The following is a 23,882-nucleotide window of genomic DNA, read 5'->3' as shown; positions in this document are numbered from 1 at the left end:
CTTACCTCCTGATTTCTTTAAGAGCTAGTGCTTAATTCTTAATTGTTCTCACTTCCTTTCCTAAAATAATATAGAACAGAGTCAGTGGATTTTTTTCTATATTTCTACTTTTTACACTAAGGAATCCTCTGATATGTGTTGTTCTCCACTTTGCCACCTATTTTGCCAGCAGTATTTTCAAGTAAATCATTGTCTTATTGTACATAAAATCAATTTTTTTACTTCCTTATTAGCAGACCTTAAGACAGAAATTGGGAGAGCTTTTAAAATGTTATTTTATTATTCTTATTTTAAGGTAAATTTGTATTTACTATAGAAAATTGAGAGAATATAGATAAGTGGTTAATTTTAAATAAATCCTATCAACCAGAGATAACCACTATTTATATTTTTGTGGCTATCCCTTCAGTCTTTTTTCTTTTCATACACATTTTTTAATGTTTAAATAAAATCACACTGTACATGTTATTTGAATCATGAGCACTTGCCATAGCATAAAATCTTCCTCTACAATATTTTTTGAATACTTTATACCACTATACAACTGAATCTTAGTTTAACCAATCCCCTCTAGGTGGGAATTTAAGTTATTTCTAATATTTTTAAATAATGCTTTTTAGATTTGTCATTGAAGATTGTTAAATGACCATTGCTCCCCTCCATGATTCCATTTCTATAGACACTTTTCTGGCAAATTCAGGTATTAGAAAAATGTAGGACTTTAGAGTCAGACAGACCCTGAATTTGAATCCTGCCCTGCCACATACTGGTTGTGACATGAAATAGGAATTACTGATATAAAATACATATACAGAGTAGACATTTCTTGATTCTTTTTCTTTCCCTTTTAAGTGCTTTGCCCAAGTGCAATGCTGGCCGTGAGTAATTCTGTGAAGACATTTTAATATTATTATTCCCTGGACAAAACAGAGACAACTGATTTTTAGTAATCAACTTTTGGCTGCTAATATTCATTTTCTAGTTGTCAGTTTTAATGATTTTTGTCTCTTTTTCTCCTAGAGATAAGATATCAGTTTCCACAGCTGACTGGAGTGCTTACCCTTGCTTTCTTTATTCATAATTGTATTATCACACTCTTGAAGAACAACAGGAACCAAGAAAACAATGTGAGTAATTATCTGATGAACTGACTTTTGCATCTCCTGACAACAGATTTTTTTAAATCAGTATTTGAGGCACTCTGTATTTGGAACAGTTTTTTATAGGGTCTTAATTTTTTAATTTAAGTTGTAGAACAGTGGTCAGCAAACATTTTCTGTAAAGGTTCAGATGATAAATATTTTAGGCATTGCAGGCCATCTGGGTTTTGTTACAACTATTCATCTCTGCTCTTGTAGCATGAAAGAAGCCGTAGACAATAAGTAAACAAATGGATGATGGCTATGTTTCATTAAAATTTTATTTACTAAAACAGCACAGATTTGGCCCATGGGCCATAGTTTGCCAACCCCTGCCATAGAGCAACCACTAAAAACATGAAGAGGTGTAGCTAAGAAGCCAATAATGGTGATAAAATCATAAAAAATACCCAACTGATTCAAAAGAAGGCAGGAAAAAGGGAACAAAGATCAGATGGGGCAAATAGAAAACAAATAGCAAGATAGTAGATTTAAACCCAATCATATCGATAATTAGATTAAATATAAGTGATCTAAACACTGCACTTAAAAGGTAGAGATTGTCTGACTGGTTAAAAGACAAAACCTAACTATATGCTGTCTATGAGAAACTTACTTTAAATAAAAGACTTGCCATGCAAACATTAAACATAAGAAAGGTAGAGCAGCTGTATTGATATCAGACAAAGTAGACTTCAGAAAGAGGAGTATTGTCAGAGATAAAGAGGAACGTTACATAATGAACTATAAGGATCAATTCATCAAAAAGACATAATAATCCTAAATGTATATCCACCAAATGATAGAGTTTCAAAATAAATGAAGTAATAATTGCCAAGCTGAAAGGAGAAATAAACAAATTCACAGTTTTAATTAGAGATTTTATCAGCCCTCCCTCAGTAATTGATAGAACAGATGAAGATAAGTAAGGTTATAGAAAGCATGAAAAACTCTTAGCAACCTACTTGATCCAATTGGCATTTATAAAAGTCTTCTCTCAACAGCAAAATGCACATTCTTTTTAAATATATAAGAACATTTACCAAGGTAGACCATATGCCTGGGCATAAAACAAATCTCAATAAATTTAAAAGAATTAAATCATACAAATCATTTTCTCCAACCATAATGGAGTAAAGCCATGACAGAAGGAAATTTGGGAACTTATTTGTGGAAATTAAATGACATATTCCTAAATAACAAATGAGTCAAAGAAGAAATCTAAGAAAAATTAGAAAATACTTTGAGGTTACCGAAAATGAAAACTCATCCAAAATTTATGGGATGCAGCTAAAGCAGTGCTTAGAGGGAAATATATGCTGTAAACAGCTACATTAAAAAGAAAGATCTCAAATCAAAAACCTAACCTTTGACCTTAAGACACTAGGAAAAGAAGAGCAAACTAAACCCAAAGCAAGCAGAAGTTAACCATTTACTTGTTTCCTTGTATGTAGATTTTGAGCTCAATATGACAGCTTTTAAACATGTAAACAAAAATCACGATGAAGCTCTAATAGACATCTTTACAGTTATTACTGAAATACAAAGGAAGGAAGGGTTCAACGTGCCTGGGGATTCTGAGAAGGGTTTGAGTAAGGGGTAGTGTTTGGTATAGTCGTTTTGAAGGCAAAAAGCTTTCTAAGTAAAGAGATGTTAGCTCTCAAATTAGAGCAAGAATATGAGTCGGGCTTATTTATCTCATCTTTACTGACTGTACATGTGGCATGTTACCTGTAAATGGAGTTGGAATTGAGTAAAACTGGATTTTCTATACTTCCTAACTTGATGACCTTACCTCAGATTTCATTTTCTTCATATGTAACAACAACACTAATTATACCAACCTGTCAGGGTTGTAATGAGAATTAAATATTATAAAATAGGAAATGTGTTTAACATGATCTGACATGCAGTAGGGGCCAGAAATTTTTAGTTTCTTTACCACTCTTACCCTATCTCTCCTGACATTACAGCCTGTTCTCTTATGTTAGCTTAGACCAGGTACCCCATTTGTGAAGTAGGATTTTTCATGTATTAGATTATTCTATCCTTAAGGCTATGCTTCTCAAACTTTACTACCAAAATCTCCCTAATAATAGAAAACAACAGAGAATAATATCTGAGAATATAGAGAATAAGAACAGAATTTCACTGAAGTTTCATATTTCATCTTAAACACTCATGCATATTTTTATCATGCTCATACTTAGTTTGTGTTAGTAGAAATCAGTCTCAAAATAATAAGTTAAATTACAAGCAGTTCTCACGTTGCATAGTTCCTATATGCATAAATTTCAGTTGCTATGGTTTAGGTAAATTATAGCCTCTAACAACATGGCTCAAATTTCAGTTACCACAGGATTCGAATTATGGGTACATGCATAAAATGATCACTCCTAGCCCTTCAGTTCACAAATCCCTGTGTAAATAAGAGGTGCACATCATGATTAGTGACCAATCACATCACTTCTTTCAAAGTCTGTCAGTGATTGGTGACTGTGCATGTTACTCACTTCACACACAGTCGCAAAGCAGGTAGTTATGTTGCCTCCTTGTCTACCATTGATAAACCAACATGTTATTTTATAAAAATGGATAATTGGAAGAGGGAATTGGTAAACAAAGGTGAAAGTGCAGCAATGAAACAAAAAACTATAATACTGGAAGTGAAATTTGGATCCAACATAAATGGAGTTATAAAAGAAATAGCTGATTGTGGAAATGTTGACTCTGCCACCATTAATAGAGATTCTAGATATGCAGCCAGAGGAACTTAGGGAAGGTGGACTTATCAACATGAATTTGGAAAGATTGTAATGACAAGAATGAAGATGTCTCAGAGGAAGTGACATTGTCAGAAAACTTCACATTAAAGGAATTCTTGGAGATATTTTATAACACCAAAAGCACAAAGTATGAAATGTTAGAAGCTGATGCAAAGTTAGAATAAAAGCGGGGCCCGCCCATGGTCCTGTGGTGTGGACCTGGGGACTGGACCCCCCTCCTACAACCAGGCACACTGCCAGCACTTTGAGGCCTACCCAGGATCCTGAGGCACAGATCCAGGGACCAAACCCCCCACACACAAACAGGCACACTGCCAGCACCAAGGAGCATGCCAAAAACATCACCTCCATGTGGGTGGCCCACCACAGCCACCACAGTAACCGTGGCTGCCACAAAAGCAGCTAGATGTCTCAACCACCTCGCAGATGGTCCACTGGAATGCACTGACACAAGGAGAGTCACCAGCAGAGACCAAAGAAAAGAAGAGGATGTCTCTCTCCACAAAGCCCATTCCAGAGTAACAGAAGAAGCATCTGCTCTATGATAATATGGGGGACCTGAACACACCTCTCAGCATTGGACAGATCATCTAGGCAACAAATCAACAGAGTAACCATTGCTCTTTCAGAAGGAGAGAAGAAATCTAGGGTAATTAGAGGGGGGCGGGGGGAAGGAAAGGGAATGAGGAGAGATTGGACAAGGGGCATAAAGAATAAGTAGGACTTGTAACAATATATGTGCTAGTAATATTGATTTGATCAACATATGTCAAGTTGAACCCCTAAAATATGTATAATCAATTATGATTCAATAAAAATTTTTTTTAAAAAAAAGGTAGAGTAAAGGAGTATGACAATTCATCAAGGCATGGAAAAGATGCTTGCTCCATATTGTAACTTTACAATGAAAAGAAAAAGGCAAGCATAATTCAAACTTCTCTTGGTAAGTTTTTACAAAGAAATAAAACACTACTGCTCAATGTTTCTGGTATTTTAAATTACAGTGTAGTATATAGACATTAGTTTTACTATTTTTCATTCCCCTATACATTTGTAACTGACAGTAAGAGAGTTTTTAATGTTTTGACAAAAAGTGTTAAAGATCACAGAACAATCATAATTTTTCCCACTTATTACTATCGTCACTCTGCACAGTTTCAGGTTATACAGTAATTTTTACAGTCTCATACTACCATGCCAAGTGAGAACTATCTGTGCTTAACTTTTTGTACCCTAAAATTCTTAAGTAGAATTGCTTTTCTGGAAAATCATGCCAGTTTATCTGGAGGTGTACATGTCCCAGTGTGAGAAGCTCAGGATTGGGTGTTTTTACTTCATGGTCCCCCAAAGACTGAGGAACAGTCTCTGCGTTTCTTATCAGAGCACTCAATGGAACCTGAAATCTGTACTTCATATTTAAATACCATAAAATCAGTTCTTATTTTGACTGAGTTTTGGGACTAGGGCTTTGTACAACTAGTATGTTAGATTAGCTAATAAAATTTGGCTCAACTTTTGTTACTTGTGGAAAATATTTTTAAAACAAAGGCTTAAAAGAAAAGGTTTAAATGAATGATGTTTTCCTATTTTCTTAATTGAAACTAGATTATGAAGTGATAGTCTAACTTTCAAAAAACCAATAGTACTTCATATTAACTTCTTAAAATATTAATAATTATTAAGGAGGAGGCTAACATTTATTAAGCACTATATGCCAGCAACATTCTAAATGCTTTAAGTATATGTAAATATGTACACTATCCTTTTAATTATACTGAAATTAGCTTATATATTAGCATAAGTCAAGCTAAATTGGTACTATATTCTGAGAAAAACGTTGTCATTTGCTTTATTTAATGATTATACCTTTCAGCAGGTTTCAGAAAGTAATTTGACTTATAGAAGTCCTGTTAATATCATGAGATAATATTTTCTTGATATTAAAGTCAGAAAATGTGAAGCTTGCTAGTAGGGACTCTGAATTCATAATGTTGATATTGGGTTAGTCATTCCAAGCTTAGTCAACAAAAGTTTGAAAGTAGAAAAGAATACAAATGAACAGAAAAGTCCTCTTTCTCTATTGTATAAAGTATAGTTGGACTTGGATCTAAAGACATTTGTGAAGAAAGAAACAATGAGGCTCTTAAACAGGTGTAGTCATCACATTTTCCAGGTTTCCAAGTTTGACTTAATTGTGTATATTTTTTTTCCACTAAACATAATTTTATATATATATAACTATATGGGATATCATTTTTATTCCTTTGGCATACCTTACCAAAAAAACAGGAGGCTGAAGATCATCCAGCTCTTTCCTTATCAGCAAAACGTGGTCCATATCCCTCCTGAATATGTGGATTGACCTCTTGATACTTCCTCATTGTGTTTGAAGTAGAACCTTTTTTTTGTTTAGTTTTGTTTTGGCTTTTTTCTTTAGTTGTATTACCCTGCTTTGTTCTTTAAAATGGTTTAAGATACCATATATCATAATTTATTTACTTTTTCCTTGTTTGTATGAGTCTGTAGGTTACTTCGCTATACACCAGGAGAAGTTTTTATGTAAATGTTTGGGGTAATTCTGTGTGGTCAGTTTCTGTCATTTTTGTTAGTTAATGCTTCACTGAATGGTATTTTTCACTATGAATGGTATGTGGTACAAATAATAAACCAATTTTGACAAACGGAATGTGCTCCCAGACTCACTTCTGGTCATGTTATAAATCCAGTCCTCATTCTGAGTTGGCGTTCTACCTGTGTTTAGTTCCTACCATTAACTCTGCCAGCCATTGCTTATTTATGAGGCAGAGTAGGTTACATTGTTAATCTATAGGCTTCTTAACATATTACCAGTTCATATTGTTACTTGGGTCTCTTTTTTAATGTATTTTTTACTTTAAGACTTATTTTCTAAAAGGTAGCTTTTTTCTATCCTTTTCTGTTAAACGAGTTTTCTAGAGGCCATATCTTCAGGACTAGTACAATGATGGCTTGGGTTTCAGCCAGAGAATAGCAAATCCCACATATATGCATGCTATTCATAGGTGACATGTTTCCCAGGATTGTGCTAACCCTCAGCTACTTTTATAATAAAAGCATCATTTCTGTTCATTGGAATATTTTCAAATGAACACAGATAAGCAACTCCCAACCCAGTTATCCTGAATATATGTTAGAGTACTGTGAAGTAGAACTTTTCTGAGCTCAGTATTTCTCTTGCATCTATGTGCTCTATTGTTACTCATAATTTGTTACCTCCCCTTTATTTTGTTCATTATTGTTGTTAGCTGTGACAGAAATGCATTGGAGGCTGATTAGCTCTCCATCATAGTAACTAAGGGCATGCAACTGGGAACCAGGAAGACCTTGATCTGAATATTGGCTTTACCAGCTACTCACTTTGTAACCATGAACAAGTTTTGTAGTCTGGTTGCACTTAGTTTATTCATCTACAAAATGAAGAAAATGACTCTATCTACATTAATAATTGAACTGAAGTAATTGAAGCCAATGTGGTTTTATCCACATTAACTGAGTTCCTATTATGTACCAAGTGTTCCCCGGGATATCATGGATATAAAGATGAAAAATACACAGTCCCTGTCCTGAGAATCTCATAGTCTAGTGATATAGACCAATTTAGAGAAAAATTAAAATACCAGCACGATCCAAGAACCATTAACCTTGGCTATTTTGGGAGTGTCAAAGAACATTTTCTCTGCACTTGAGATCCTTTTTATCACGAACATGGATTACTTTTACAATAAAAATTAATGACAGTTGCCATACAGTGTAATAACAGTTGCTGTATTTGAGATATGTATACAATCCATGAGAACAGGGAAACAGAAGGGGGAAACTATCTTATTGAGAACGTCTTGCACCTTAGCCTTGACATCTTCATCTAATTTCCCCCAAACTGTGCTGAGGTACACTTCTTTGCAGCAAATCAGACCAAAATAATGTGGAGATTAGATGGTATATAAGCTAAAGATTGTCCATGGAATGGTGGCTGTCCCTCTTTTATATAGTTCTCTCTAGCACAGCTGTTTTGCCTCCCAAGATTTTTTTACAAGGCTACCTCTGTTCTTGAATGGCACTGAGTAGGCTGAGGGTAGAATGACTTTCAAACATCATATCAAGATGGGAGATTACTATCCTTTGATATAAAAATAGGCATTGCAAAAAAAAAAGAAAAAAGGGTTGCCTGGTTCATTTCTGTTCATCCCACACAAGATCATGAGGCAACCCTAGGGGTTACTGAAGTCTAGCCTGCTATGGGCCCTAGAGCTTCATGAACTAAAGAGGAAAATTTTTGAAACACCACCCCACATGCCTCCCAGGATTGGTCATTCTCTCCTCCATCAACTCTAAACAATAAGAGGCTCTTTATGAGAGCTGGAACCAATTTGTATAAGCCTTTATTTAGCTTCATGGGCCTGTTCACCATCTAATTTAGTGTTTGGAATCCCTGGTTTGTTTTCAAGCTGATAGTCAACTTACACCTGACCTTAAGATTTCTCATAACCTGTTACTTGCTTTTTAACTGAATTTATCAACATTCAAGTTTATAAAATTCTGCTGTTGCTTTAGCCCATTTAAGGAGGAAATTTATTGAAAAAACCAGAAATGTTCTCTAAGACCAAATGTCCAGTTTTCTTATCGTGTTATCACACTAAAAAAACAAAGCTTGTATATATTTTTTTCTAGTCTCTTTTCTTAGCTTTCAAAGTAATTCGTGTTAAAAATGAAGAATGAATAGGCTTATTGCCATAATTTAGTTGTACTGAATTGTTTGGCTATAACTTTAGTGGTGATGGAGACCAGATTTGTGAGCTGTAGAATCTGTTCTGTTTGGATCTGACAGCTGGCTACAAACATTAAATATCTTGGAACTTTTTACTTTGCAAGAAGATGGGAGGTTGGGAGGGTGGGAACAGCAGTGGAAGAAAGCAATCCACTTTATTTAATGTTCTGTGTGTGTTTGCTGATTCCAGAAATAACATTGTGCAGCTGTTTGAACAGCTGCTTTTTGATTTCCTTATGTTTACTGTTTAGGTTTATTAGGCTTGTCTTTAATACTTGCCTGTTGTCTGCTCTTTAACTAGCTTTCCTTTTTAAATATATTTTAATATATTTCACTCTTGTGGTCTAGGCATGCTTTGATGATCTAAGTTAATTTACTAGAGGAAATTTGTTTTTAATTTTATAGTTCATACTGAAGGTAGCTTATACTTATGTTCTTGTTGTCCATTAGTTTTATTATTGTTGTTAAGTATTTTATAATTTGGTAAACAAATTACCTTTTGAAATAAGTCAGAATTTCTATCATGTTAAACCACTGTTTTTGTTAACTTCATAAGTCTGCCAACAGGTCCAGACTAGTTAAAAAAAAAAAAAATTGGCAGATTAGTTGTAAAGCATGTGGATTTTAACTACTTTCTGTAAACAGATTGGATACCTAGAAAGTAAACACACACATACACAAGGTAAAAAGATACATTTTGTATTTATTTGTCAGTCTTCTCATTTAACCTATTCAGGTAGACTTGCTGCACATTTTTTCAGTATTATGGGAATTTTATTCTGTATTTACAGGTGAGGGACCTGTGCATTGCTTATATGTTGGTAACATTAACTTATCTCTATATTGGAATCCTGGTTTTTGCTTCATTTCCTTCACCACCATTATCCAAAGATTGTATTGAGCAGGTAAGGCACTGTGTACCCTCTCTGTGTTACTGTTTACACATTCATATATATGCATAGCAGGCAGGGTAATAACAGTAGCAAGATGTAATGTCAGACAGGCCTGGGTTTGAATACTATCTCTACTGTCTACTCTAAAGGTGGGAATTTAGGCACTTTCCCCATTCTTTCTGAGCTTCAGAGATTCTTTTCCATTAAATATATAGTATATACTCCATTAGATTTTTAGATGGACTCTGAGATAACACTGCATGCCAGGCACCTTATGGTGCTCAAATAAATGACTACTATCGTGTACATGTATTTCTCTTTATATGGAGAACTGTTACAGGAGTACTCCTGAATTTATAAAACCCCTACAGAGAATACATTGAATTCACTTATTTTCCAAGGCCCAGATCTGGAAAAGCCCTGGGAAAATAAGTTCTTAGTTCATCAGTCCCTAATAATAGATCTGATGCACATTTTGATACTGAGTGGCAGGCAGCAAAACAAATAAAGACTATTTGGCTGTGAAAAAGAGAGACAGAAAGAATTAAAAACTTTTTTTACTCAAGGGTTGCTGTAATATTTTTTTGATTTAACATATCAAACACTTAGGAATAGTATAATCTCTAATTTTATGTGACTGAAGAATTTCTCACAAAAACCAGCATTTCATAGATGACTTTCTTTCTAATCAAAAGAAATGTCTTTAATAGAGTGTAGTGGAATATATAATGTGTTTTATTACAGCTGAATTATGAAGGTTATTTCAGCAGAATAGTGTTAATAGTGTTCTCATCTTTATAAGAGAAATAGGTTTGATATACTGCCATTAATGATAGCTTGAAATGTTCTTATTTTCTTGATTTCCTTGATTCCAGAAGTTCTTTGGCAGCCAAATGTTTGCTGAAAAATTCCCTTATATGAACAATCCCAAATAAAACCCGCTCTTTGGGAATAGGAATATTTGCGGTATTTGTATTTGAAAGGAAAAAATAAAAATAAAAATTCTGAATGATTAACTGTTTTTTAGATATCAAACTAAAATGAAGAAAAGGGTCATGAAAGGAAGTAGAAATAAATCCTTTTCAATTTAGTGATAAACTGTAAATAACGATGATCCTAGGTGATAGATATACCTTATTCTGTAATCTTCACTTTGAAAGTGTTACAGTGATTCAGAGGAGGGAAAGCAAGACAGCTAGTAAGAATAAAATAACATTGAATTAAATTAGTCATTTGAGTATATTAAAACAGTTGTGGGTGTTGTGCTTGAACCTCGTAGGTCAGTGCTTCTCAATCTGTCTGTAGTGAAGGAAAAGGTTTCCTTTGTTGTTGTTTTAATGTCAAGTCAATTACACAGTGATACTTTTGTAAACATAGAATATAAATGTGGCAGTGTCAAATATCTGAAAAAGTCTCTAAACATTTACTTTCAATTTCTGTACTTACCTCATTGAAAAATAGTTAAGCAGTTTGTGGATGGACAGCAGTTCACAAACCACAATTTGAGTAGCATCTATGTTCAAAGACATTCCATTTTATGAGTTTGAATGCACTGAATTTAATTTTTAACATTACCTCATTATCTTTCTTGGATTAGAATTTTTTAGACAATTTCCCTAGCAGTGATACCCTGTCCTTCATTGCAAGGATATTCCTGCTGTTCCAGATGATGACTGTATACCCGCTCTTAGGCTACTTGGCTCGTGTCCAGCTATTGGGCCAGGTCTTCGGTGACATTTATCCTAGGTAAGGACTCTTCTCTTGACCAGCAAGATGTGGCAAGCAGCAAATGACTGTGCAAACAGGTCAGTTTAAAGTGTGACTGATCCTTTTGCTATAAAAAAGTGCCTAATGAAAATGGTTACTAAGGATAGATCACTGGTGTCGTTTCCAGCAAAGAGCTTTAAAAATAGAAGCCACTCCCTTGTCCAGAGTAATTTAAAGTCCATTCCTTCTAGTATAGTTAATATTTATCTTATGATTTAGTTGCTCTTAACCTATACATTGCCAAGAAGTTTATAGTATATAGTACCTGTGTCAGCAGTGTGTGAGTGAAGAGAAGCAATGTTTTTATTTTAATTATTGGTCATTAATACTTGTATACTTATTAACATTTGTGCATTTTTACATAAATGATCAGTTTAAAATTGAAGGTGAGATACATAATGAGCTTAAATTCTCATTTGATTTATAACAGGTTTAAATTACTGCTGTGATTTTTATAACCTCATACTGGGGATGGAGGAATGGTGACTCCCTTTGAAAATCTGTTCAAAGCTAGTTACTCTTATCCAAGAGAAATTTCCACATATCATTTCAAGGTTTCCCTGAAGCTTTCTCGTGGACCTTTGGTTAACTCCTACTCTTACATTAAGTTTTATTATAGGTTCATCCTAGTGAAAAGTCCCTAGTCCTATTTTATTGGGAGTAACTTATCTTAAATGAAGAAAACTTCTGAATAAAATTTGAAAAAAAATTGCATTTATAGTAACCAGCTAAACAAATGATCTTAATCAGTACTTGTTTGAAGTGAACTGATGTAATCTGTCCCTCAGTAATAATTTTAGCTATAAATATTTTGGTTTAAAAACAAAGCAAATGTCAAGAGTTCCAGGTCTCTAGCATTGATAACAGCAGCAGCTACACGTTCTAACATTCTAACATTGCTAATCTAGAAGACTGGAGTTCAGTAAACATAAGACTCCTGTTGTGTTTATACTCTGTAATGTATTTATATTCACCAAAATAAAAATACAGTGAAGTCATAGATGAAAAAATTTTAGGTAAATGCATTATTCCTGTTTTCTGCCATTATTTTGCAGAATGGTGGCTGTTGGCAATATTTTTTTCTTTTTGGAAAAAGTCTGGGATTTCCCTTTTGCACTTACATTACATTTCTTCCCCTAGCATCAAGAATACACTCTCATTTATCTTACAGTTACAGTACTTTACAGTATTCATACTTTAGAGCATACTTTTTGGTCTCAGGACATCTTTTATACTCTTAAAATGTATTGAGGACCCTGTCATGAGCTTTAGTTTGTATGGGTGTATCTATTAGTATTTGACATATGAAAAATTAAAATGGAGAATTTATTAATTTCTTTAAAAATCAATAATAAAACCATTACTTGTTACTATAAGTAACATTTTTATGAAAAATACCTCTAAAAATTTTTTGTTTTACATTTTCAAAACTCTTTAATGTCTGCTTTACTAGTGGACAATTGTATTCTCTCTGTTTCTGCATTCAATCTTTTACAATATGTTGTTTTCATTTAAATATGTGAAGAAAATCCAGCCTCACACAGATACATAGTTTGAAAAGGGATACTTTTAATAGCCTTTTTAGATAAGTGTGGATAGTCTTTCATACTATGCTATAACTCAACAAGTGGTAGTTTATTAGTTGCAATGTGAAATCTAAAGCTTGGTTACGTTAAAACCTATTGATCTGTCTCACACTTTAGATCTTTTACCCATGCGTGATTCTGTAACATCACGCTTGGTCATTTGGAAAATGTTGGTTTGCCGAGTTCTACAGATCTTTTATTTATTTATTTATTTTAATTTATTTTATTTATTGAATCAAAATCAATTATACATATTTTGGGGGTTGAACATTGAGATATGTTGATTAAATCAATATTACTAGCATATATATTTTACAAATTGTAATTATTCTTTATGTCCCTTATCCAACCTCTCTCCTTTCCCCATTTCCTCCCCCTCCCCTCTCTAATTGCCCTAGATTTCTTCTCTCCTTCTGAAAGAGTAATGGTTACTCTGTTAACTTGTTGCCTAGATGATCTGTCCAATGCTGAGAGATGTGATCAGGTCCCCCAATATTATCCCAGAGCAGATGCTTCTTCTGTCACTCTGAAATGGGTTTTGTGGAAAGAGACATCCTCTTCTTTTCTTTGTCTCTGGTGGTGACTCTTCTTGTGTGAATGCACTCCAGTGGCTGGCAGTCCATCTGCATGGTGGTTGTGGTGTCTAGCCGCTTTTGCAGCAGCCATGGTTATTGTGGTGGCTGTGGTGGGCCACCCACGTGAAGGTGCTGTTTTTGGCATGCTCCTTGGCACTGGTGGTATGCCTGATTGTGGGGTGTATTTGGTCTCCTTCTCCATGCCTCAGGTACCCAGGTGGGCCCCAAGGTGCTGGCACGGTGTCCCTGATTGTGGGAGAGGGGTCCAGTCCCCTTCTCCTTGCCTTGGGTCCCTGGGTCGGCCCCGAGGTACTGACGTGGTGTGCCTTGTTGTGGGAGGAGGGTCTGGTTCCTGGCTCCATACTTCGGGTCACTGGGGGGGACCCAAGGTGGTGGCTTGGTGTGCCTGGTTGTGGGAGAGAGGTCCAGTCCCCTTCTCCATGCCTCAGGTCCCCGGGCAGGGCCTGAGGCACTGGTGCAGTATGCCTGGTTGTGGGAGAGAGGTCTGGTCCCCTTCTCTATGCCCTGGGTCCCTGGGTGGGCTCTGAGGTGCTGGCATGTTGTGCCTGGTTGTGGGAGGGTGGTCTGGTCCCTGACTCCATGCCCTGGGTCCATGGGTGGGCCCCAAGGCACTGGCTCAGTGTGCCTGGTTGTGGGAGGGTGGTACGGTCCCCTTCTCAATGCCCTTGGTCCCTGGATGGGGCCCAAGGTGCTGGCGAGGTGTTCCTGGTTGTGGGAGAGAGATCCAGTCCCCTTCTCCATGCCTCAGGTCCCCAGGTGGGCCCTGAAGCACTGGCTCAGTGTGCCTGGTTGTGGGAGAGCAGTCCATTCCCCTTCTCCTTGCCTCGGGTCCCCAGGCACCCCCAAGGTGCTGGCATGGTGTGCTGGTTGTGGGAGGGTGGTCCGGTCCCCTTCTCCATGCCCTGGGTCCTCACGTGCCTGGTTGTGGGAGAGAGGTCCAGTCCCCTTCTCCATGCCCCGGGTCCCTGGGTGGACTCTGAGGTGCTGGCATGTTGTGCCTGGGTGTGGGAGAGAGGTCCAGTCCCCTTCTCCATGCCTCAGGTCCCTGGGTGGGCCCCAAGGCGCTGGCTCAGTGTGCCTGGTTGTGGGAGGGTGGTCCGGTCCCCTTCTCCATGCCCTGAGTCCCTGGGCGGTGCCCAAGGCGCTAGCTTGGTGTGCCTGGTTGTGGGAGAGAGGTCCAGTCCCCGACTCCATACCCTGGGTCCCTGGGTGGGCCCCAAGACACTGGCTCATTATGCCTGGTTGTGGGAGAGAGGTCCAGTCCCCTTCTCCATGCCCTGGGTCCCTGGGTGGGGCCCAAGGTGCTGGTGCAGTGTGCCTGGTTGTGGGAGAGAGATCCAGTCCCCTTCTCCATACTTCAGGTCCCCGGATGGGCCTTGAAGCACTGGCTCAGTGTGCCTGTTTGAGGGAGAGAGGTCCGGTCCCCTCTCCTTGCCTTGGATCCCTGGGCAGGCCCCAAGGTGCTGGTGTGGTGTGCCTGGTTGTGGGAAGGGTGTCCAGTCCCCCCTGAAGCTCTGGTATGGTGTGCCTGGTTGTGAGAGAGAGAGGACCATTCCCCTTCTCCTTGTCCCAGGTCCCTGGGTGGGCTCCGAGGTACTGGTAGGTTGTGCCTGGTTGTGGGAGAGAGGTCTGGTCCCCTTCTCCATGCCCTGGGTCTCTGGGTGGGCTCCGAGGTGCTGAAATGTTTTGCCTGGTTGTGGGAGGGTGGTCTTCCCCGGATCCCTGGGTGAGCCCCAAGGCACTGGCTCAGTGTTCCTGGTTGTGGGAGAGAGGTCCAGTCCCCTTCTTCTTGCCTCGGGTTCCTGGGCAGGCTCCAAGGTGCTGGTGGTGTGCCTGGGCCGGAACTAATTTTTTGTCCTTTGCTTGCTTCTAAGAGGGAGAACTTCCTGAGGGAACCAGTACTTGAGCTATGTTGTTGAGCTAAATTGCTACTTTGCTGCTCTTTCCCTAGGAAAGGCTTTTTGTGCAGCTCAGGGTTTAATGGTTACTCTTATAGGTACTTCCGGCTCTCCAGAGACCTGGTAGGTCTGTGTTCTGTAGAATCTCTGATCTGGGCCTGAGTTTTTTCATCAAACTGTACCCCATGCAATTCTGTATTCCCGCCCATCTCCTCTGAGTGGTCCTGTGCTGATTGAGGGGCAGATTGGCTGTCCTTGTGTGCACCAGTGTTCTCCTGGTGGGCCTGTCTCCCCTACCACCTGTGCTGCAAACACTTCCCATGGGACGGGCCCTGCGCCAGTCCCTTGTGATGACTCACCAGCTTCTGAATGACTCCCATTTTCAGCTGTTCTGGCTCTTCGCTCCTGTGTGGGTCCACAGGAACCCTATTAGTGGTCTTGCTGTCCTGGGGGCTGCCAAAGCCCTCTTCTCTCCTGCCGCCTCCAAGTAACGCCATCTGAAGGGCACAGCTGTGGCTTCTGCCAGCTCCTACTCCATGTGCTCATCAGCTCTAGCCTTAAAGCAGCCGCGGCCCGAAATGCTCAGAGCAGCTTTTTCTTTCTCTCATCGTGATTTCTCCTGCCTTCATGAACTCTGTAGTTCTCTCCTCCTCTTCCCCTGAGCTCCAGTGGCCCCAGCTTCACTGATGTTACATTTTTATAGTTGTAAATTGGTTGATTTGTGGGAGAGAGTGACGCTGGGAACTGTCTATTACGCCATCTTGATTGGATTCCTCTACAGATCTTTTAAATGTTGACACACTTTTGATATTGATTATACAATATCAAAACCCACATTGATTAATATCACCACCAATTTTATCATAAAAGTCTTCAAATATTGCAAAGCTGTCAAGCTCAGGGTGGCAAATACAGGTTTGCCAAAATTCTAGTTTTTATTTGAAAGCTCAAATTTTATCACTGGCAACAAATACTGCTAGATGTTTTCCTTGAAGTGACAAGCTCATATTCATTTTCAAGAAAATGTCTGTCAAACACCTAAGTTTGAATGACCATAGTGTGTCTCCATTTCAAGGAAAAATAGCATTTGTTGTGAAAAACAGCTAAGTTGGCCTCCAGCTCAGCTGCTCAAGTACATTTCCTCAAGGCAACCATAATACTTCAGAATGCAGCAGATGTGCTTTATTATGTACTTCCCATTTGATCACACAGAATATTAAAAAGATGTGTATTCAAAGTATGAGATTTAATAAAACTAATGTTTTACTCCTTTATTAAGGACATTTTTTAATAAAACTTATTTTTTTCTTTTGAGAGTATTTGACAGTGAAGAGTACATTATAGCATACAGATAGGGGCAACTTACTCCATCCATGCTAAGGGACCAGCAGTTTTACCCACCATTGTTTTTGCAAAGCAAATAATGTCTTGTATTATTATGAAAATAATTTTTACCCCAGGGACTTCTGAAAAGATATTGGGAACCCCTGGGCTTCAAATCATAATTTGAGAACTACTACTTTGGAACACACACAAAGTTTTTTCCTTTTACAATGCAGAAGTAACAAAGGCCCAGCCAATGTCTCAAAGCTCTGAAGCAATTTTAAAGTTGGAATTTCTGGATAAATAGTAAAATCTGAAAGCCTCACATCTTTGTAATTCATCAGCATGTATGACTAAACACTTATTTGTGTAAATAATTTTTCTTATTTTTAATTTTTTCGATATTTTTTTAAATCTGGGATTAATTAACTTCTGATAACTTGGGACCAAAGGGTTGCTTTGGTGTGTACATTGGCTTTTGAGAATCATTTTTGGGGGAAATGGAGTTATTTCTTGAGCATCAAATTTTATCAATTATTTTTATTTGTGTCCAAAATTGATTCCACAAACCTTGAATTGTTAATATCTAGTTAAAGTATTTAGTAAATATTCTATTCATGGTAAATAGTGTGTAGTTTTAAGTGCTTAAATCTGAAAAGTAAAACCTGCCCATTTTGCCTTTCTCTTAATATAATTTTGTTATTGTAAAAGTAAAATAAACGCTTTACAAAATGTTTGTTAAATATAGAAAAGAGGATGTATTACCCGAAATTTCAAATTGTAATACAATCACTACTGCCTTTTCAGTGTATTTACTTCTGATATTTTTTCAAATGTTTTTGGATTGTCTTATGTAGTAAAAATCTAGCTAGCTTTTTTCCAAATTGCCTAAATGGTATTTTACCATTTAGGAAATAATAATAATAATTTTTAATGTATTCTGTCAAGTAGATTGTTGACTTGCTGTAACTAGAATTCCTCTGTTTTTCCATAAATATATTTATGTTAATACCTTTTTCAAGGTTTTGATTATTTCCTCAAGATATTGTAAATGGAATTATAGATCAAAGAATGTTAACTCTCATAAACACTACCAGTTTGCTCCTACAAAATTAATATAATTGCACAAAAGGTCTAGTTTCACTATCTGATTAAAGCATTAAATATTATTATTCCCTTCTTTTTTTGCTGTGGTATTATTTTTAAGACATTGTCATTTTAAAAATGTTAAGAATGAATTTTGTTCTCATATTAGTAGTTATAATTTGCCTATTTTCATATTTTTTCTTTCCTCCAAACTCTCTTCTCAACTTCTAGCATTTTCCACGTGCTGATTCTTAATCTATTTATTGTGGGAGCTGGAGTGACCATGGCCTGTTTCTACCCAAACATAGGAGGGATCATAAGGTACTGACTGTAAGGGAATTGTGCCCCTTGTATGTTGGTCTTAATTTTAGGCCTTTTCTGTTGTTGTTTTAATTTAATTTTATGGATGTTCTGTGAGTATTTAAAACCGGCAACATTCAGATGTAGCTCCTTGGTATCGTTCAGGTGCTCATTGTCTTCCATTTCTGGTGGAGAACTGACTCTAGAAGCCCCATTATTCCTTAGCCTCAGGCAGCTTTCTCTTTGTTTTTCTTTTTGTCATAATCTTCCACTGCATTGCCTTTCTCTTTATCCAAAATAAAAAGTTATTTTTAATATATAACTTCTTGGATGTACCTGGAAAGTCCTTTATATGTCAGGGCTATATCCTAACTTCCTTAATCCATTTCTACTCAAAAACATATTTCAGTGTTAATTGTAGTCAGAAAGGAAGAATTTAAGTACAAGTTTTGGTCCCAGATGGCTCTTTCCTTAAGATCCTTTCCCTAAAAAAGTTGTGACAGGTGACTAATGGGAATAAATTTGTGACCTCAAATTATCATGGAAAATTATTTGATTTCTCTTCCTTAATATAGGCAGCAGGGCTGAGTCACTTTTTGAAGATTCTTACCTAAGAAATTAATAAGAAACAAGAGGGGAAATTAATTAGCCTGATGTTTATGTAATAGACTTACAAGTTCCTATTAAGCTGTTCCTCAAGAAAACTCAAATATAGGGAAAGGGAGAAGAAAGTACATATTTCTCTGTCACAGTCTCCTGTTCAGGTATTTTTGTTGCTATCTTTGATAATTATGCTGAATGCCACAGAGGCACTCATCCGTTCTCATCCTTAAATAGAGGCTAACAGTCCCTCAAAAACTCAGAATGCATAATTAATTTATAAAAGATCAAAGATAGGAAGCCTATCTCCAGATGTTTCTGAGGAAGTAGCCACAACCACTGAGACACAGAGGAGCTATGGACGTTTGAGGGATGAATAAAAACTCTTTGTCAAGCAGATGCTATAAAGATGGGCAGGAAATAATATTTTATATCAACTTAGCAAATAATGCTTTATGTCAATAACAAATGAATCAAAAATCATTTTGTTCCAATATCAGACTGAAGAGGATTTAAACTGTAGTATATTTACCTTAACTGTAAATCAGAAAAAGCAAAATGCAAGATGAATATTTACCCCAAAGCTTTTATTTTGCAGATATTCAGGAGCAGCATGCGGGCTGGCCTTTGTATTCATATATCCATCTCTCATCTATATAATTTCTCTGCACCAAGAAGAGCGTCTGACATGGCCTAAACTAATCTTTCACATCATCATCATCATTTTGGGCCTGGCTAACCTGATTGTCCAGTTTTTTATGTGAATTACTTAACTGTTTTCTCAAGATCTTTCATGGTATTTTGAGCCTTGACAACAGTTCTGCATAAATTCACTTGTAAGTGCTGTTGTTGAAGTAATTCTAACGTTTTTCTAAGGTAATCTGAGAGCAAGGGAAATAGTGGTCCATTAATAACTATTTTTTTATTAGAGTGGAGAAGGGGACAGTAAGAATGATCTTAGTCTCTTTACCTTGCTCGTGTTCACTCACCTCTTCATTCTCATTGTCTTTTCTAAGTAGAAATGTATGCCCTAGGAAAAATCCTGCTGGGTTTTACTTTTAGAGATATAACGTGGGTGGATTTACTTTGTCTAAAATATTCTCAGGGTGTCACAGCAGCATATGGCCAGATCCTGTTTCTGTTTTATATTTCATTGTATTCACTTTCATTTTCTTACCCGCTAGACCATTTCTGCAGTTTACCCAAACTTCTTCTGTTTGGGACATTAAACCAAATACCTCATTTTTAAAAAGGTGTTTCCGTGGTGTCACTGTTAATAGAGTGAGTTATTAACTGAGTCTTTAATCTCTATTTGAAGAAAATATGGGGGAAAAAAAAAAAACAGTGACAGTGTAGGCTCCACGGTCATGAAAATTATGCAATAATGAACAGAATAGGAGAGTTTGTTGCTGTCTGACTCCTCTTTTATTTCTAATTCAATGCCAGTTAACTTATGTCAAAATTACAGTTTCCCAAGCCAGATTTTGCATAGAAACAAGAATGATCATTCCCATAGACCCAGGGAGCTCTTTTCTTTTTGGATTCTTGAGCATTGTATAGGTTGTCATGACAGGCATGATGGGGAACGCATGGCAGAGAGGGGAGAAAGAGAATGAAGAACAGGCCAGGAAGGTTGAGGCTTGGCCCAGAGTATCCTGTTTCCTCTGGGGTTGATAGTGACTTCTGTACCACAGAGAAGTATGACCTCCAAACAGAGACCCCCATCTGCGTACTTCTGTAACTGGCAGGGCAGAATGTTAAATCCCCATGAGAAAAACTACTTAGATCTGAGAAAAGGATTAGGGGATCTGGATTTGTGGAATTAACACTCTCCTCTTTTCTCTTCCAAATTAAAAGCTAAACCATAATCCAAATCCATGTCTCCCATTGTGTTCAGCCCAGGACTGTAACATGGTAATGTTTCTTTTCTAAAAAATTTAGATTTCTCTAATTTTAAGCTAAAGTTTTAAAAAATGTATTGTGTTAACACAGATTATACATCCCAGGATAGTGTGTAGAATTGTGTTAATTCCTTCCTTTGAGAAAGACAGATAAAATGTTTTTTTAAACCTAGTAAAGAGTCCCAGATTCAAGGCTAGCTTGAATTTTTTTCAACAAAGCCTTCTGTCCTGTGTATAGACCCATAGATCTATATTAATGATGAACTGTATTTCCTAAAGCTCTTTTTTAAAAAGTCTTATTACAAAAATTCTCAAGCCCACACAAAAGTAGAGAGAATAATATGGTGAAGCACCATAATCCTCTGCCCTAGATTTAGTAATTATAACTTCGTTGCATTTGCTTCACCTATCTTTATTTTCTCTTCCACGGAACTATTTTAAAGCCAGTCTCAGATGTTATGTCATTTCATCTCTTCAAACCTTAATGTGCAGCTAATAGCCTTTTAAACTTAGTTACATTTACTGATTGAGATAATCTCAAGTTTTTGTTAGCAGAAACTGCTAATAGAAGTCAGGATAATTGGAAAATTCTGCAGTAAGTATCTGGATCCCTGTATTGACCTCTCAGAATAGGAGTGTAATGAATGGAGAAAGTGTCTGTCTATGCTTGAGAGCCCCTGAATCTTTATGTTCTGAATCTTGTTCAGTTAAGAGACATGACATTCAAAAGCTAGATAGCACTTGGAGAGATTTTCTAGGCTTAATCCCTGTTTATCCCTAGTTGCCTGCCTTGTCTTTAAAAAATTTAGAGACAGAGTTTTTTCATTGCCTCTTTTCAATAATGTGCTTGAATGTTTTAACACAGGGGAAAATGATTTAATGGTTTTTGCCATTTAATGAACAAGGTGAATATGACAATGAATGTATTATTTACAAAACTAAAAAGCAATATGGATCTTTGCCTTTTTTTTTTTTTTGAAAGACTTGATAATTTAGAATATCTAAAATCCTGTGTTAGACTTATGCTGAATGACTTTGCCTTTTTAAATTTCTTTTATGAGATTGACTCCTTTGGCCTGTTATTTGGCATGGTCAGAGAACTCTTTGTGTGCTAGTGTGCGTGTCCTGGCTCACACATTAGGATGACAAGATATGAACTCATTCAGATCACGTTACAATTAATTTTAGATTTATTTTCTGTGCTGTCATCTCTTTGAATTTTCTAATTAAATTTCTTTTACTTTTTACTCTGATATGGTTAACCTTAGTTGCTTTGAATTTAGCTTATTTAACACAACTGAGGACATTATAAAATTAAAAATGGGTTGTTTAGAAAAGTCTTCCTTAGAAAACCTATGGATGAATATGTGATATGCTAACACTAACCCAGAAAGGACAAAGAAAATGTAACTAAGTTTGACACCTGTGGATGATCATCCCAAATTAGTTTCATCATCACACCCAAAAAATACGTCGGAATAAGGAATAAATTTATCCACAGGAAGGAACTATATTAAAAGGATATATTTTATTTACATTAAGTATATGTTGTAAATACAGTGCAGCTACTAACTGTACAAATAAAGAAATTTTCTGTTTCTACTTGGACTTCACTGGGGAAATTTTTGATTTGTGTTTTGATTTACCCATTTCCATAAATAATTGAATAAACTACAATGTTCATTGCTTTAGAGGAGACAAAGATACGTAAGGCATCCTTCATATCCTAATGGAACTTTTAACCTAGTAAAGGAACTATGAACGTAATTAACTGTGATGCAAGGCAGTTTATGCTGAAGACTATTAGAGAAAAAGAAACAGACCCTTTCAGTTGGGGTCCTCAGGGAGGGCTAGTAAAGGAAGCTGAGTGGTAAGGTAGCAAGGACCCATTTTTAGTCTCCTCCTATTAACTGTCCAAATTTTCAATATTTAGCGTGTTTACCAGCAAATGAGATCATGTATATTAAATGTATTTGCTTTCGTTTTGGTAAATTTTCTCCAAGGTAAGTTTTTTGAGACATGTTTAACTGCTTCCATATGCTATGTATTATTTTCTTTATATTTTTAACACGACATCATTCACTTCTGTGAATCTTGGACAGCAAAGCACAATTGATTAATATGGAAAATAGGGTTGGCCTGTTAGCTCAGTTGGTTAGAACATGGTGCTGATAACACCAAGATCTGGGGTTCGATCCCTGTACCAGCCAGCCACCAAAAAAAAAAAAAATAGGGGAAGTAATCACATTGGGCAGTACAAACAGATTCTATAAGATTTTCTCTCCAAAACTTGACTTTTTAAAATATCAATATTCAAAATGTCAAATGTTTGAGCTCCTTGATAAAAGTGGAAAATATTGATGCTGCATGTTTTCTTTACAAAGCACTGACTTATTGCTTTTACAATTTGGTGGTGGTGGTTTTTCTTTTTTTTTTTTTTAAATTCGGTTTCATCCCAATTTGAATGTCCAAAACCAAACCCAAATCTAGTTGACACCTAAACAATAGAATGTTACATTAGTTTGTAATCCAAAGTGAAATTAATCTTCCACATGCACACAAACTGGCCTTGCTGGCCCCAGTTTTACAGTCGACTGCCGACTTCACTTCAGATTATATAAACACATATTGCAAAATAGCTCTTATAGGAACCTAATAAACTAAACAGTATTCTCTGAAATGTAACTTGTTGTCTTTTTATATAAAAGAAGAAATTAAATGAAAATTATTTTGAAGAAAAACAACTCTGCGATTTTGTTTAATTGAATTTTTCTGGGAAACGCTATTGCTAGAAGCCCTGGCCCCAGGGCAGGAAGAAGCTGGGTTCCATCTTTTGCAGGGTCAAACTTCTCAAGTGACTTTGTGCCTATGTCTCACATCAGGCCACATGGAGCTCCCCCTGCTGTGTTCTGATCCTAGAGAAAGGCATACATTACATTATGTTAACTGAAACGAAAGGGACCATCCCTTTAGGATAATAAGTGTTGTGACCTCTTCCTCTAAAAACATCTAGAATGAATGTGACACATCAGATAAGTGTAGCCCAGTTTCTGACAGAGCGTGATGTTGGTGTCATAATCTTCCAGAGCCATTTAAGCCATTAAAGAGCTCCAATTTTCTGCCTTCCCTAAGTTAAATTACTTGTTTTCCCCAGTATCATTTTTCTTTATTTCCCATCTCTTCTGCAAAGATAAAATAAGGCT

The 23,882-nt window shown here is 36.7% G+C and overlaps 1 protein-coding gene across 3 annotated transcripts in view; it reads left to right on the top strand.

Moving 5' to 3' along the window:
* SLC38A9 (solute carrier family 38 member 9) overlaps positions 1–22,196 on the top strand; it is an 88,837-nt gene extending 66,641 nt beyond the window's left edge. The window contains exons 11-15 of one of the 3 annotated variants that reach the window (XM_063086085.1): positions 1,021–1,127; positions 9,521–9,634; positions 11,289–11,368; positions 18,110–18,199; positions 19,377–22,196. In XM_063086085.1, the coding sequence (XP_062942155.1) occupies positions 1,021–1,127; positions 9,521–9,634; positions 11,289–11,368; positions 18,110–18,199; positions 19,377–19,542 (557 nt within the window). In that variant the 3' untranslated portion in view covers positions 19,543–22,196. Of the gene's footprint in view, positions 1–1,020; positions 1,128–9,520; positions 9,635–11,219; positions 11,428–18,109; positions 18,200–19,376 lie in introns of those variants that run through there. The other 2 variants (XM_063086084.1, XR_010022625.1) reach the window with 2 other exon arrangements.
* Positions 22,197–23,882: the final 1,686 nt, after the last annotated feature.

The sequence above is a fragment of the Cynocephalus volans genome, chromosome 2 (genome assembly GCF_027409185.1).
Source record: "Cynocephalus volans isolate mCynVol1 chromosome 2, mCynVol1.pri, whole genome shotgun sequence".
Classification (NCBI taxonomy): Eukaryota; Metazoa; Chordata; class Mammalia; order Dermoptera; family Cynocephalidae; genus Cynocephalus; species Cynocephalus volans.
The sequence above is the reverse complement of the archived record's forward strand: the minus strand, read 5'-3'. Positions and strand labels throughout refer to the sequence as shown.